This window comes from Tamandua tetradactyla, chromosome 10, assembly GCF_023851605.1.
Source record: "Tamandua tetradactyla isolate mTamTet1 chromosome 10, mTamTet1.pri, whole genome shotgun sequence".
Taxonomy (NCBI): domain Eukaryota; kingdom Metazoa; phylum Chordata; class Mammalia; order Pilosa; family Myrmecophagidae; genus Tamandua; species Tamandua tetradactyla.
This window is the reverse complement of record NC_135336.1, coordinates 13066849-13081901: the sequence shown is the minus strand read 5'-3', so window position 1 is coordinate 13081901 and position 15053 is coordinate 13066849. Positions and strand designations below refer to the sequence as shown.

The 15053-nt window shown below is 35.2% G+C and overlaps 1 protein-coding gene across 2 annotated transcripts in view; it reads left to right on the top strand.

Annotated features, from left to right (window-relative positions):
* Window positions 1–9944, top strand: part of ATP13A5 (ATPase 13A5) — a 132730-nt gene extending 122786 nt beyond the window's left edge. The window contains exons 27-29 of one of the 2 annotated variants that reach the window (XM_077117893.1): window positions 6440–6528; window positions 7465–7545; window positions 9277–9944. In XM_077117893.1, the coding sequence (XP_076974008.1) occupies window positions 6440–6528; window positions 7465–7545; window positions 9277–9537 (431 nt within the window). In that variant the 3' untranslated portion in view covers window positions 9538–9944. The remainder of the gene's footprint in view (window positions 1–6439; window positions 6529–7464; window positions 7546–9276) is intronic. The other variant, XM_077117892.1, reaches the window with a different exon arrangement.
* Window positions 9945–15053: the final 5109 nt, after the last annotated feature.

The window sequence follows — 15053 nt, the reverse complement described above, 5'->3', positions numbered from 1 at the left end:
GGTGATATAATGTGTAACAACCTCCAGGATAACCTCTCGACTCTGTTTGGAATCTCCCAGCCATTGACACTTTATTTTGTCTCATTTCTCTCTTTCCCTTTTTGGTCTAGAAGGTTTTCACAATCCCTTGATGTTGAGTTCCAGCTCATTCTAGGATTTCTGTCCCACATTGCCAGGAAGGTTTACAACCCTGGGAGTCATGTCCCACTAGAAAGGAGGAGGGCAGTGAGTTTACTTGTCATGTGGGCTGAGAGAGAGAGGCCACATCTGAGCAACAAAAGAGTTTCTCTGGGAGTGACTCTTAGGCCTAATTTTAAGTAGGCTTAGCCTATCCTTTGCTGGGATAAGCTTCATATGAACAAACCCCAAGATTGAGGGCTCATATGCCAATACATTCTTGATCTGCCACTATTCCTTTAAAAATGTAGTTTTATAATAAGTTTTGATAACTGGCAGGAGTATCCTTGTTATTCTTCTCTTTTCAAAATTTCTTACTTTTCTTTCCTGTACATTTTTCCAAGTAAACTCTAGAACATATTTTCAGGCTTTTAAAGGGTACCCTTTGGATTTTGATATTTGGGGGGAAATTTATATATTTACACAACTTAGTTTTCCCATTTGGAGACATGTCAGGTCTCCATTTATTTATGCTTTCCTTCATGTCTCCTAGTAAATCTTTGTAGTTTTCTCCATTGTACATCCTACATGTTAATTTTGAAATCTAATCCTCTATATCTTATATTTTTGTTTGTATTGTGAATGATTTCTACCCATTATTTTTATAACTGTTTACCGTGAATACATAGGAAAATTATAGTATAATTTACATTTACTTTATTTCCAGAACCCTTTCTGATCTTTGCTATAAATCCTTGATTATCCGGTGTCCCTAAGAGACTATTATTATCATCTGCAAGTAATAATGTTCCTTCATCCTTTCCAATAGCTAAAATGCACATTTATATTTTCTTAGTATGTAATCCAGAATTTCCAGGAAAATGTTAAATAATGGTGGTAATAGCAGATATTCCACTCTTCATTAAGAATACTTTTAACATTTTCACTTGTAAATATGACTTTGAGTTTTGATTGAAGATATGCTACATCATGTAAAAAAAATACCCTTCTATTTCCAGTTGATCAGGAATATTTAAAAAATGGGAGATGTATTTCATCAAATGCCTTCACATTATCTACTGAGATGATTATACTATTTTTCTTCTTTAACCTATTACCAGAATGTGTTACGTTAATAAATGTATTAGTACTAAATAATCCTCAAATTCCTGAGAATTACTGTCTATGGTAGATTATACTCATACTAAACTGAATTTTATAGTTTTTAAAATCTGTTTTTCAGGAGGGATTGATACAGTTTTTTTGTATATTGCTTTGTTGGGTTTGTGTATTAGACTTGAAAACGCTTTGATTTTTTCTTTTCTTAGAAAAAGTTTTTATGGATAGGAATGATCTAATCCTTGAAAATTTCCAAGAAAACAGTAGTAAATTCATTTGATTCCAAATCCTTCCTTAAGAGAATCTTTTTTTTTTTAAGATCTGATTGAGGTTAACCATTTTTGTAACTTTAAAAAATAATACTTTTGTCCAGATAATTCCATTACATTGAGATTATTAACATAGAGTTTTGGATGGTATTTTCTGGTAATTTTTAATGCCTTCTACAATTCTTACTATGTCTTCATTCTAGTTTGTTTATGTGTTATTTTTCTTTTATTCTTACCAGAAATTTTATTTTTTACTGGTTTTCTTTAAGGAACCAGCTCTCAGATGAAATAATTCCATGCATTTTCAATTTTCTAATTATTAAAATTTGCCTTTTGTTTTATCCATTGTTTCTTCTTGCTTTATTTGAATTTATTCTATAAATGTTTGAGTTGTCTTTATAATTCATGTATTTTTTACAGTCTTTTGAAGTTAGAAGAGCATTCAAGGCTACAAATGTACATTTTTTGTTCTGTTTTTTAGTTTTCTTTCTTTTTTTGTATTTTGTTTTTTGTTTTTACATGGCTTTATTGAGATATAATTCACACACTGAACAATTCACCCATTGAAAGCATACAATTAAATGGTTATTACTATATTTGCAGGTACATGAAACTAGCACACAGTCAAGTTTAGAACATTTTCAGCACCCCTAGAAGAAACTCCTTACCCTTTAGCGATCACCTGGCTATGTCTCCAACCACCCCCAGCCCTAAGCAACCCTGAAACTGCAGTCTCTCTCTATGGATTTCCCTATTCTGAGCTGTCATGTGAATGGAATCATATATGTGAAATTTTGTGATTGGCTTCTTTTAGTTGATATAATGAGCTTAAAGTTCATCCAAAGTCCATATATCCAAATGTCATTTCTTTTATGGTCAAATGATGTCTCACTGTGTGGGTGTGTTATATTTTTTGTTCATCCGTTGAATTCGGTAAGGGGCATTTGGGTTGTTTCCACCTTTTGGCTATTATGAATAATTCTTCTATAAACATTTGTGAACAAGTTTTTATGTGGATAAATATTTTCATTTCTCTCAGATATACATGTGGGAGGGGGGATTGCTGGATCAGGTGCTAACTCTATGTTCAATCATTGGAGGAGCTGCAGTGTTGTTTTCAAAAGCAGCCGTGCCATTTTGCATTCCCACCTATCCTACATGAGGTTTTGACTTCTTCCTATCCTCACCAACGGTTCTTATTTGACTTTCTGTCTTACTATCTTGGTGTCCCAAGGTATCTCATTGTGGTTTTGACAATCTTTACATTTTCAAACGTGCATAATTATGGCTTAATTTCCTCTTTGACCGAATATTTTTCAAAATAGTGATTTTTAATTTTCAAAAGGGAGATCTGCTTTTCATTTTCCTACTATTATTTTTCTTTTTTTTCTCTTTTATTTTTTTTAAAGAGAGGGAGGAAGGGAAGGAAAGACAGAGAGAAGGAAGGAAGGATGGAAGGAAGGAAGGGAGGAAGAAAGGGAGACATCTTTAAACATTTTCTTGTTTTTATTATATTTTGTTTGTTTGTTTGTTTCTTACATGGGCTGGGGCCGGGAATCGAACCGGGGTCCTCCGGCATAGCAGGCAAGCACTCTTGCCCGCTGAGCCACCGCGGCCCGCCCCTATTATTTTTCTTAATAGCCTAGAAATACAGGCTTGATTTCCTTTTTTTGTACCCAAAAGATTTTTAAATTTTGTTTTTAATTTGTTGGGAGGAATTTTTTCATTTAAATTTGGTTTATAATTTCTAGGTTTATTGTCATGATCAGAGACTCTAGATTGGAAAATTTCTGCTTTGAAGAATTTACTGCAGTTTCCCATCACATACCATAAACCCTAAACTCTGTTCTTCTAAAAGAGTCATAGATGTTTGAATAGCAGATCTAGTTCCTACTCCTAAGTTAGAAATGTACATTTACTATATTAAATCATTCTCAGCAATTATACATATTATATATAATATACATTCAGATTCTGTATGTTCTTGCCTCACTTTTTGGTATAGCTGGTCTGTTAAAATTTTGAAAGCAAGCTAAGGTCTTCCTTTTGAATGTCTTATAATTTTCTTAATTTTGATAAAATGTTTATTAATGCCCTTGGCTTTTGTCACAACAAATCAAGATTTGTTTAAAATTAACCTCTTATAGTTCTTTAATTGTAAATATATTTTACAAGGCCCTCTATAGGGGTTGGCTAGTACTTTAATTTTAATCATAGCTGCAAAATCTTTTTATATAATTGTGTTGCTTAGACTATATTATTTACATCATAATGACATAAAAAGATTGTGGATAAATCCAAATTTCTGTGACAAACATAACTTATCATTTTAGATGAAAAAAGTTTTATAAACAAAGATTCCAATGAATTTAACTTTATAATAAATCATATAATCTCAAGATCATAAGTCAACAGAACTTGAAAACAAGCAATTATATCTTAATATAACAGGAAAGGTTTTGCTTTTCTTGACTTCTGTCTTAATCTTGACAGAAACCCAACTTTACTATGACAAGATATTGAAAAAGAACAGATTTAAATTTTATGGAAACAGATCTATGAATATTCACAAACCCTCCCCTTATCTAAAAAGAAGTAATGGCCTATACTGGACTTGTCTTCCCAAATTACCTGTATCAACAGAGTCCCATTCATTTAAGTTTCTTCATCAACAGCCACTGAGAAGGACAACATTCATTTTAGTTCTTCAGTACATTTTTCAACCAACGCTGAATTAAAGAAGAGTGAGGACCTTATAATTTTATGTCTTGGTCATCTGTGCACTGGCCTGACCTGCTTTTCAGATTACTGGTCTGAGGTCAGAATGATATGCACAACATTCAGCCCAGTTGCTTGTGAGTATTAAGCTTTATCAAGAGGGACATTTATGTCATCCTCTTCTTCCCTAGTATCTGGGTTCCTGGGACTCCAAATGAGGAAATAAATGAAAAATCCACACAGACATCTTTTGGAGGCTTCTCACCACCAAATTACTTGCAGTGCTTTAGTATGGGAGCTACACTTCCCACTTTTCTGCTCTCTGCCTTGTGCCTTGCCCAAACAACCCTGATTATATTTCTAGGAGGTGGCGTCTCTAGTTGTGTATATATAAACATATCACTTTATAAATATACACAAAGTGATGATGGATGAATAAGAAGGTGATGACAACAAAACTTTGGTGGCTGAAAAAATAAAACCTGCTGTAGAGAGGCAATTGCCTTAGATTTCTGATTGGTATAAACCTATATTATGTTGGGGAACCAGTAGGCTAGCAATATTGGAATAAATAGGTAGAGAGAGCATAAGAGAGAAAAATCTAGAGTTGAGAAGTTTTGGGTTTGCAGAAAAATCATGCACAAAAAACTTTCCCATAAACTATAACAACTTGCATTGATGTGGAACATTTGTTACAATTGATGATAGCACATTCAACATTATGAGTCACCAGAGAAATAAAAATCAAAACCATGATGAGATGCCATTTCATACCCATTAGAAGAGCTGCTATTAAATGGAAAATAACAAGTGTTGGAGAAGATGCAGAGAAACAGGAACATTCATTCATTGCTGGTGACAATGTGAAATGGTGCATCTGCTATGAAAAACAGTTTGGGGGTTTCTGAGAAAGTTAATATAAAACTACCATGTGACCCAGCAATCCGGGTCTCAAACAGGGACTTAAATGGGGAATCAAATAGATATTTTCACACAACGTTCTTGCAGCATTACTGACAATTGCCAAAAGAAGGAAGCAACCCATGCATCCATCAACCAAAAAAGTGGATAAATCAAATGTGCTATATATGTACAATGGAAGATATTCAGCCTAGATTGTTTTTTTAATAACATTTGAGAGTTGTAAAAACATTTATCTCATGATAGAACTGATTAAATTCCCCTGTTTTGGCATGTGGGTGATAATCCTATCACAGGATATCTATAAAACACCATCTACTAAGTGCTCTGCTAAAGTTCTGAAGATGCAAGATTGGAAGGAGTTGGGGGGTAAGAACAGTGATGTTGGCCTGTCACATCCTGGGAGGTTTAGTTCTCAAAATTAAAGCCAATTTGGGCAGATTGGGAAAAAAAAATAACCTAGATGTACATGGTGTTTCTCACTTACTCCTTCTATTCAGGGTCCCAGAGAACCAGATAAAAAGTCACTTTCAAGTCATTATCGTCTATTTGATACATAAATTAAGATGATGTCAAAGCAGAGTGTGATATATATCATATGAAATAAAACATTGTGAGGGATGTTCAGAGGAGTCTTCAAAGGGAAAAATGGCATTTGAACCGGGCTTTTGTAAATTAAGAAAAATTGGAACATGCCAAGACAGAGAGGAAACATATTATGTACACTGAACATTTTGTGAACAAAGACATAGAGGCTGGAAAGTATTAGGCCTGTGTGGAAAAAGCAGGTATTGCAGTTCCATCTTCCTGTCATCCATAAGGGAGAGAAATCAGAGGTCTGTTTAGGAAAGTGATCGGAACTAGATTGGGAAAAGCTTGGATGTCCATAGAAGGGCCTTGGGTTTTATTCTGTAGGCAGTGAAGAGGAACGAGGTACTGCTTTGAGGGCTGACTGTTCAACAAGGCATGGAGGGTTCAGGAGACATGGAGGTGATGACGAACCATTTAGAAGGGCTGCAGGATTCCCCAGCCCCTAGAAGTCCTCAGTTACGGAGGTTGCTATAACACACTTGATTAGCAATACATCTTCTACACCCAGCCTTTCAAGGAAATATTTTAGGATATCACCTTTATCTTATAAGCATTAGACCATATTTTAAAACATATGAGAGTATATCAAAACATCTGAAGATGTATCTGTTATTTGCCCAACAGAGAAAAATGTTTCTGCAATGTGTGCCAATTTTATGAAACATTCTTTTAGCATCTAAAAATAATTTTTGGTGTTCTTTCAGATGTATTCTCATTTCTTCTGATGTCTGCCTTGGGCCTCACAATTTTCTTTCTCTTTTCCGATTCTCAAGTTATATACCATCAGATGGAGGTAAGTGGTGTTCATTCGCACATCTGATGCATAGGACTATGTTTATTTTGTAATTTGCAAGCCAGTTATTTCTATATCCTCTGTGACCACTAAGTGTTGTGAGAATATTCCCATTTACTAGAATGGCAAATGACATTTCTGGATCTCAGATATGCTAGCCTCTGATTATTTTATTATTATTTTTATTATTATCAGTTGGGGACCTTTAACCTGTTCATGCTAGACTATATTATGTTCGGATACTTTGTTCTACCATGTTCTATTAATACAATAAAATCATCTAACATCATAATTCCCAAAGTTTAAGTTTTTTAAACATATATAACATAGTTATTTATATTTATATTAAATCATTTATAACACAGTTGTCAGAGGAAAGAAAAAGTAGACTTAAAGGGCAATCATGCTCTTTAAGATATTGACCAGAGGGAGTTTTATTTTAGGAGACATTTGATCCAAAGTGCAATGATTAAAATTCAATTCATCAAGAGGTTATTGAAACCATTTTTAGATCCAACATTATGGGGAAAATAAAGGAAAGAGAAGGATTGGCTCCTGACCTCTTAGCTATAATGTTGCTGCAAAGATGCACCATATGCAGGCGAAATGATGAAATGGTTACCTAAAGCCATTCATACATGAAGAGAGTGGAGACAGAGAGTTCTGGGAATAACACGGGAAGAAGAGTTCTCACTGTGGCCTGCAGCTGTCATGGGAGGCTTTAGGAAGGAGAAGTAACTTGGCCTGAGACCAAAAGGATAGGCTAGATTTGGCTTAGCAGGAAATAGGACTATTCCCTACGAGGAGATCAACCTACACACCGGTAGAGAGGGCTGACTCTCTTTTGTTTTGGAAATACAAAAAAGTGTAGGTTGGCAGACATATACAGAAGTATGGGATATGCAAAGCAAAATGGTGGTGTTTCTCCTTCTGCAGTTCATCCCAACCATGGCGTCATGGAGAGTTTTGGTTTTGATGGCAGCCTTCATCCAATTCTGTGTGGTCTTCTTTGTGGAGGTAAGCTCATTTCTGAATGGATCGTACTACTTTTCTCAGAGGATAAACCGAGAAGGGTCTCATTCCCAACGGATGCTTATTTTTTAGAACAGTCGCTTTGATCCCTAAAAATGATAGTTGTTAAGGCTGTATAAATAATGCACATGTTCTCTTTGGGGGAATTCTTTGGAGAATGATTTAAAATTCTTCCAAGTTTGCATAGAAATGCTTCCAATATCTTTCGCATAGAAAGCAAAGTATCAAATTAGCTCTAATTTTGGTCTACATGCAGGTGTTGTGTTGGATTTTTCTAACATTTTGCATAATTGATAGAAACCAGACCAGGTGACTTTCCAGCTCTAAAACTCAATAAGAACTTTTTTTAAAATAAAACTTGGAAGAAGAGCCATCATCAGAAGGGCTTTTCAGATTAAGAGAGAAGGGGAACCATTGCTCATTCTAATTAATCCCTACCTCTGAAGGTCTTCCCCTATAGCATTTCTCTTCCACTCACTATCACTAATTTTACCCACTCGGTAAAACACTCCAGTGCTATTTTTTAAGGAGGAGTTCTAATTTTAAAACTTTAAAAAAATTCGCATATATGAGATCCTTGGGGAAAGGAATAAACCAAAAATTTAAAAATGTATACAAATCTTTATTAATGTTTTGAGATATTAAAACTGAGGAATGTGATGGATAATTTTTTATTAATTCAGTTTCTCACCCTGAGAAGAATTCTTTGAGGAAAGATTTTTAGTTTTTAGACTTTATCAGGATTATCTTAGATCTTGAGCAACTGTATTATGCTGGAGCTTAAAAGGTCATTATGTTGATAAGCAGGCCTCAAAAAATATACAAGTGATTTGTCCAGTGAAAATCAATATAAACCCTATAGGAAGCAATTTTACATTGGTATATAATGAGCATAACATTTTTCTTACCCTTTAATTTACGAATTCTGTTTTTAAGTCTACATTCTAAAAGTATATCCCAAAAGAAGAAGGAAAAAATTCTACATGTATAAAAATGTTCATCATAGTATTACCTACACTGGCAAAATAATTAGATTCAACTTAAATGTTCAATAATTGAGAAGCTGCTAGTTTAAATAAAGTTTTTCATCAATTTGAAGACATGATATCATCACCAAATTATGATTATTAAGAAGAATTTAGCAATGTAAAAATTGTGATGATATCATGTCTAGCATAAACAAAAGCAGAATACAAAATTTTACCAATCCCATTTTTGTAAAAGCATAAAAATTTGTGTGTGCATGGATAAAGAAAAAAGAGGACCCCCCAAAAAGGGCAATAAAAGCCTTTTGTTTTCTAGGGTTCAACTATTCATTCAACAAACTTTGTCTGGCACCTTGTAGATGGCAAGCGGCAGGAAGCAAGCCCAATAATGAATTTTTCCCTTTTCTTAATTTGGAGTACATTATTTTTGCTATCATTTCAGTCTGGCAGTAAAATAATTTTAAGTGAATCACTGGCCAGGATTCAACCAGGAAATCTGTGGAAATGAAATGCTACATGCTTTCAGCAGATTTCTGTGAACACAAGCACCCTCTCATTTCTCAAAGGAAAGAAGGAGGGGAGCTGCTAGACTTGCTGGGGCCTGCGGGGTGAAGCAGCTACTGCAGCAGCAGCAATGCCACACGTTAGAGGCCAGGTGAGGATGTGGGTAATCTGATTGCAGGGAGAAGTAGAGGATGGTTTGATTGTTTTTTCCCACCTGATTTTCCAGGATGCTATCCTTCAAAATCGAGAGCTCTGGCTGTTGATCAAGAAAAAATCTGGATTCTACTCTAAAAGTCAATATAAGAACTGGCGAAAAAAGCTGGCAGAAGACTTGACCTGGCCTCCCACAGATAGGACAGATTATTCATGTGATGGCAAAAATGGATTCTACATCAACCAAGGCTATGAAAGCCCTGAAGAGATTCCCAAAGGAACGCAGAAGGTGGGAGGCCAAACCACAGAACAGCATTTCTGGACTAGACTTTAATCAGAATTGTTGTCATACATCCTTAACAGCACACCGCTTTTTAGCAGAAACTAAAACATAGTAGGGAGGAGTGATAATCTCCATCATCTTTTTTTTCTCTCCAGCACAGGATTCAAAGCACATTTCTATATGATTGAGCCTTAAAAACAAAGGACATTAAATTTGCTTATTTTGACTGTACATTGTACCATAGAGGAAAAAAATTCATCTCGTGAATTATCTTTTTTCTAATAAAATTTATTCAGATTGCATAATATTCTGTTTAAATTCACAATTTTTAAGGTAGTGAAATTAGTAGTATGAACAACAATAGAAGAATTGGGGAAGAGTTTTGCCTTTGAAAGTTTCACCAATATATTTTACTTTCATCTACAGAAATCAAAGAACTGCGGGTAAAAAAAATACTCCTCTCAAGAAATTGTCACAACATTACTTTTATGTCCACTTTTGAAGAATATTTTTGTACATATCTTTTCCAAAAGTCACAAGGATCTTCTTTTTTATTTCTTTTGTTATGGTTCTAGAAGGGAAACAAGAATTGATACTAACTTCAGAAAATTCAACCCTAACTTTAGTAAGCCAGAATTGTGGGGGTGAAGAATAAAAGAGGCTTTTCAAATTGCCTATAATCTTGGCATGAAGCACACCCCACTAAAATTGGGCATCTCCCAAAGCATATTATTTAGGCCCAGTGATCTAGAAGGTCCAGAGTAGATTATAAAGATAATGGAATAAACTACTAAAACAACCTTTGCTTAAAGAAGTATAGTACCTTTATTTACTTCTTATTACTGACATATGGTAACCTCAAGATATAATTTTAAAACTTGGACAGAAATCAGAACTGCTTCTTAAAATCCCTTTGTAGGGAAGGGACTCATAATGTTTATATCTACAGCATGACAATTCTTAGAATAGTAAACAACCTCAAGTTCTATTTTATCTTTTCATCATCTACATCATCTATTTAAATGCAAAGTAAAGACAAGGAAGTGTTTACCTTTTACAGATTTATTTTGTACGTTACTTTTACTATTTATCAACCTTACTGTGTACTTAACAGAGGACATTTATTGCTAGTGAATACTTTGAATTACTACTAGGATTTCCTTATAATAATAAATCTAGTTTTGCTAAATTAATAGATTTCATAGGCAATTAATTAGTCCCATTCCATGAGTACCAATTATATGCCTATTATAAGCATATCTCAGAGATATTGCAGGTTTGATTTCAGACCACTGCAATAAAGTGAATAATGTAGTAAATCAAGTCACATGAATATTTTGGCTTCCCAGTACATATAAAAGTTATGTTTACACTTGCCTGGTAGTGAACCTACAGAATAGGTCCTGCCAAAGTTCAATGGGCACTTAAAACCAAAAGACAGAGCAAGCCACTCCATATAGCAAATAATACCAGTTTATTAGGGAACTTACAGACCAGGAAGCTGGTCCTGGGTGGCTGCAAGACATTCCTGTTAGCACTCCATACTACCCAGCAGGTTACAGAGGGTTATATAAGGCAAGAACAAAGAAGGTACACAGCCAAGTTGGGATTTGCAAGATTATAAACATGTCTCTCTGAAGTTACTGATACATGGTAGGAGCAGTTTAGTACAGATAGCTATCCTGATTTGGAATGCATATGGGTTTTACAATGTACTTACAGGGGTTTGGATTCTTTAATTTTTCCTTATCTTGGGATTTATAGCTTTCCTTGTTTGTGACCTTACAACACAATACTGCAGTCTATTAAATGCTCACAGCATTATGTCTAAAAACCTACATACATACCTCAATTAAAACATACTATGTTGCCAAAAAATGCTAACCATCATCTGAGCCTTCAGAGAGTCCTACTCTTTTTTGCTGGTAGAAGGTCTTGCATCCCTGTTAATGGCCGCTGACTGATGAAGATGGTGGCTGCTGAAGGCTGGGGTGGCTGTGGCAATTTCTTAAAATAATACAACAATGAAATTTACCACATTGATTGACTCTTCCTTTGATGAAACATTTCTTTCTTGCATGTGATGATGTTTAATAGCATTTTACCCACAGAATTTCTTTCAAAATTAGAATCACCCCTCTCAAATCCTGCTGCTGCTTTATCCACTAAGTTTGTGTAACCTTCTAAATCCTTTTCAACAGCATTCACAGCATCTTCACCTCAAGAGTAGATTCCATCTTAAGAAACCACTTTCTTTGCTCATCTGTATAAGAAGTCATGCCTCATTTATTCAAATTTTATCATGAGATTGCATCAATTCAGTCACAACTTTGGGCTCCACTTCTAATTTTAGTTCTCTTGCTATTTTCACAACATCTGCAGTTATTTCCTCCACTGAAGTTTTGAACCCCTCAAAGTCATCCAGGAGGGCTGGAATGAACTTCTTCCAAACTCTTTTCATGTTGATATTTTGATCTCCTCCCATGAATCACGAATGTCCTTAATGACATCTAGATGGTGATTCCTTTCCAGAAGATTTTCAATTTACTTTGCCCAAATCCATCAGTGGAATCACTAACTATGGCAGCCAGAACCTTACAAAATGTATATTTTAAATAATAAGACTCAAAAGTCAAAATGATTCCCTGTTTCAAAGGATGCAGAATAGATGTTCTATCAGCAGGCATGAAAACATTTATCTCATTGTGCATCTCCATCAGAGTTCTTGGGAGACCAGGTGCGTTGTCAATAAGCAATGATATTTTGAAAGAAATCTTTTTTTCTGAGCAGCAGTTCTCAACAATGGGCTTTGTTATTACATTTATAGAGCACAGGCAAAGTAGACTTAGCATCATTCTTAAAGGCCCTAGCATTTTTTGGAATTTTAACTAAATATTGGCTTCAACTTAAAGTCACCAACTGCATTAACTCCTAACAAGGGAGTCAGCCTGTCCTTCAAAGCTTTGAAGCCAGACATCGACTTTTCCTCTCTAGCCATAAAAGTCCTAGATGGCATCTTCTTCCAATATGAGCTGGTTTATCTACATTGAAAATTTGTTGTTTAGTGTAGTGACCTTCATCAATTATCTCAGCTAGCTCTTCTTGACAACTTGCTGCAGCTTCTGCATCAGCACTTGCTGCTTCACCTTGTTACAGAGATGGCTTCTTTCCTTAAATCTCTTTCCTTTAAAGCTTTTCTTCTTAAGCTTCCTCACCTCTCTCAGCTTTCATAAAACCGAATACAGTTAGGGCCTTGCTCTGGATTAGACTTGGCTTAACGGAATGTTGTGGCTGGTTTGATTGTCCATGCAAACCACTAAAACTTTCGCCATATCAGTAGTAAGCCTGTTTCATTTTCTTATCATTCATGTGTTCACCAGAGTAGCACTTTTAATTTCCTTCAAGAACTTTCCCTGTGCATTCACATCTTGCCTATTTGCTGCAAATGGCCTAGCTTTCTGCCCATCTCAGTTTTCAACATGTATTCCTCACTAAGATTAATCATTTCTAGCTTTTGATTTAAAGTGAAGCACATGTAACTCATCCTTTTACTTAAACATTTAGAGGCCACTGTAGGGTTGTTAATTGGCCTAATTTAAATATCATTGTGTCTCAGGGAATAGGGAGACTGAAGGAGAGAAAGAGAGATGGAGGGATAGCTAGCTGGTCAGTGGAAAAGTCAGAACACATACCATACTTATCAATTAAGTGCACCGTCTTATATGGGCACTATTTATGGTGCCCCAGAATGATTACAATAGTGACATCAAAGATCACGGACCATAGAGCACCATAACAGATGTAATAATAATGAAAATGTTTGAAATATTGCAAAAATTACCAAAATGTGACACAGAGACAACAAAGTGAGCACGTTGTTGGAAAAATTGTGTTGACAGATTTTTTTCAGTGCAAGATCTTCACAACTTTCAATTTGTTAAAACAAAAAAAAAGAAGTAATATCTACAAAGTACAATAAAGTGAGGTATGTCTGTACTGTGATATATGGATTCAATATAAAATAGGCTTGAGTTTACAATTCTGAAATTTTTAGGATTGACAAATGTTTCTAACAACTCCCATTCAGCAATTTGCTGCCATAAATTTTCTTATATACTTTGTTATACAAACCAGCAGCATAAATGCAAATCCCAGTAAAACAAATTCTCTGTATTTACATTTGTTTGCTTTTTAACCTTTTCTAAGCTTGACGGCTCTTTGAGAACTAATAATTTTCAAAATATGTCTAATTCAGTGGGTACTGATAAAAAGATTTTTAAAAGATTTTTAAGCTTATGATTAAGATATGTATGTCAACCTAAAATATATGATAGCTCAGGTTCCTTGAGCTGACATAGCTGTATTTAGTAATTTGACTTTTAGTGTAAGATTCAGTTGATACATGATGACATTTAGATAGTACAAAAAGATTTTTTAAATCTTGGTTCAGTAAATGTACAGCTTTTTCCCCAGTTTTTCCAACAACCGGTTGGTATCTGGTGGATGATGGCCTTTATTTTGCACATCTTTTTCTTGAAATATGATAAAGTTAAACTCTATACTTGACTTTGCTAAAAATACGCTCAGAGGAAGGTGTAATAATCTAGACAAAAGTGTTCAATAGAAGCACAATGACATGACTACATATCAAATAAATAACCCCTAGGGAAAACAACAGCCGAACTGGAATCAGTCTTAAGCTCCCCACCATCAAGGTTGGCCATTTTTATAAGAAAGCTAATGACTAACTGTGGGAGGATGAAAACTATTGGAGCCTTATGGACCATCTCTGTGAAAAATGGATCCATGAATTTAATTTCAATATGTATTTGTGAGATTATCCAGCCTAGCTAGGACTGTCTTCTGGAATGGAGAGATTCAGAATTCTTCTAGAAAGATCTGACTTGAGGATCCTCAGGAGGTTCTCTTTGTCCCCTGTTCTGCTCCTTCTCATACTGGCTACCATGTTGGAATTCCATCACAGTGGTCTCCTGCCTTGGACTAAGACTTGCCATCCGCAGGCATCCTTTCATGAAAGGTAAGCACACCTTGAAAATCATAACACATCAAGCTTCTGCCAGTCTCATCTTAGTTTGAAAATATTAAAAAACTGCTCACTTTTTGACAACTACTTAGGAGCAGGGAATAAAAGGAGCAGGAAGTAAAGTAAAAATGAAGGAATCATTTTGGATCTTGGTACCTCACATGAGATACATCTCCCCAGCAGACCAGTGGAGGAAGAGGGAGTGTTGGGGTTATCTGGAGACAGAGTTGATGCCAGAAGGGACAGGATCAAAGGAGGGAAGAAAAACAGGGTCTCCACTAGCCTTGGAAGAAAGACACAATAATGTCTTCTATTGTCATTATTCTTAACCTTGCAATTAGGCTGTAGAGCATTTCTGGTCTGGAGTAAAATCTAAATCAGTTTAACAGGTTCAAGGCTTTCACTGAGTCTTCTGGTTAGTTATTTATCTACCATATTCCTGGTTCCCTCACTGAATCCCCCCCACCCCAATATTTATTTGAATTTTTCTTTTACTTGATGCCATGCTTTTCGTGATGGCACA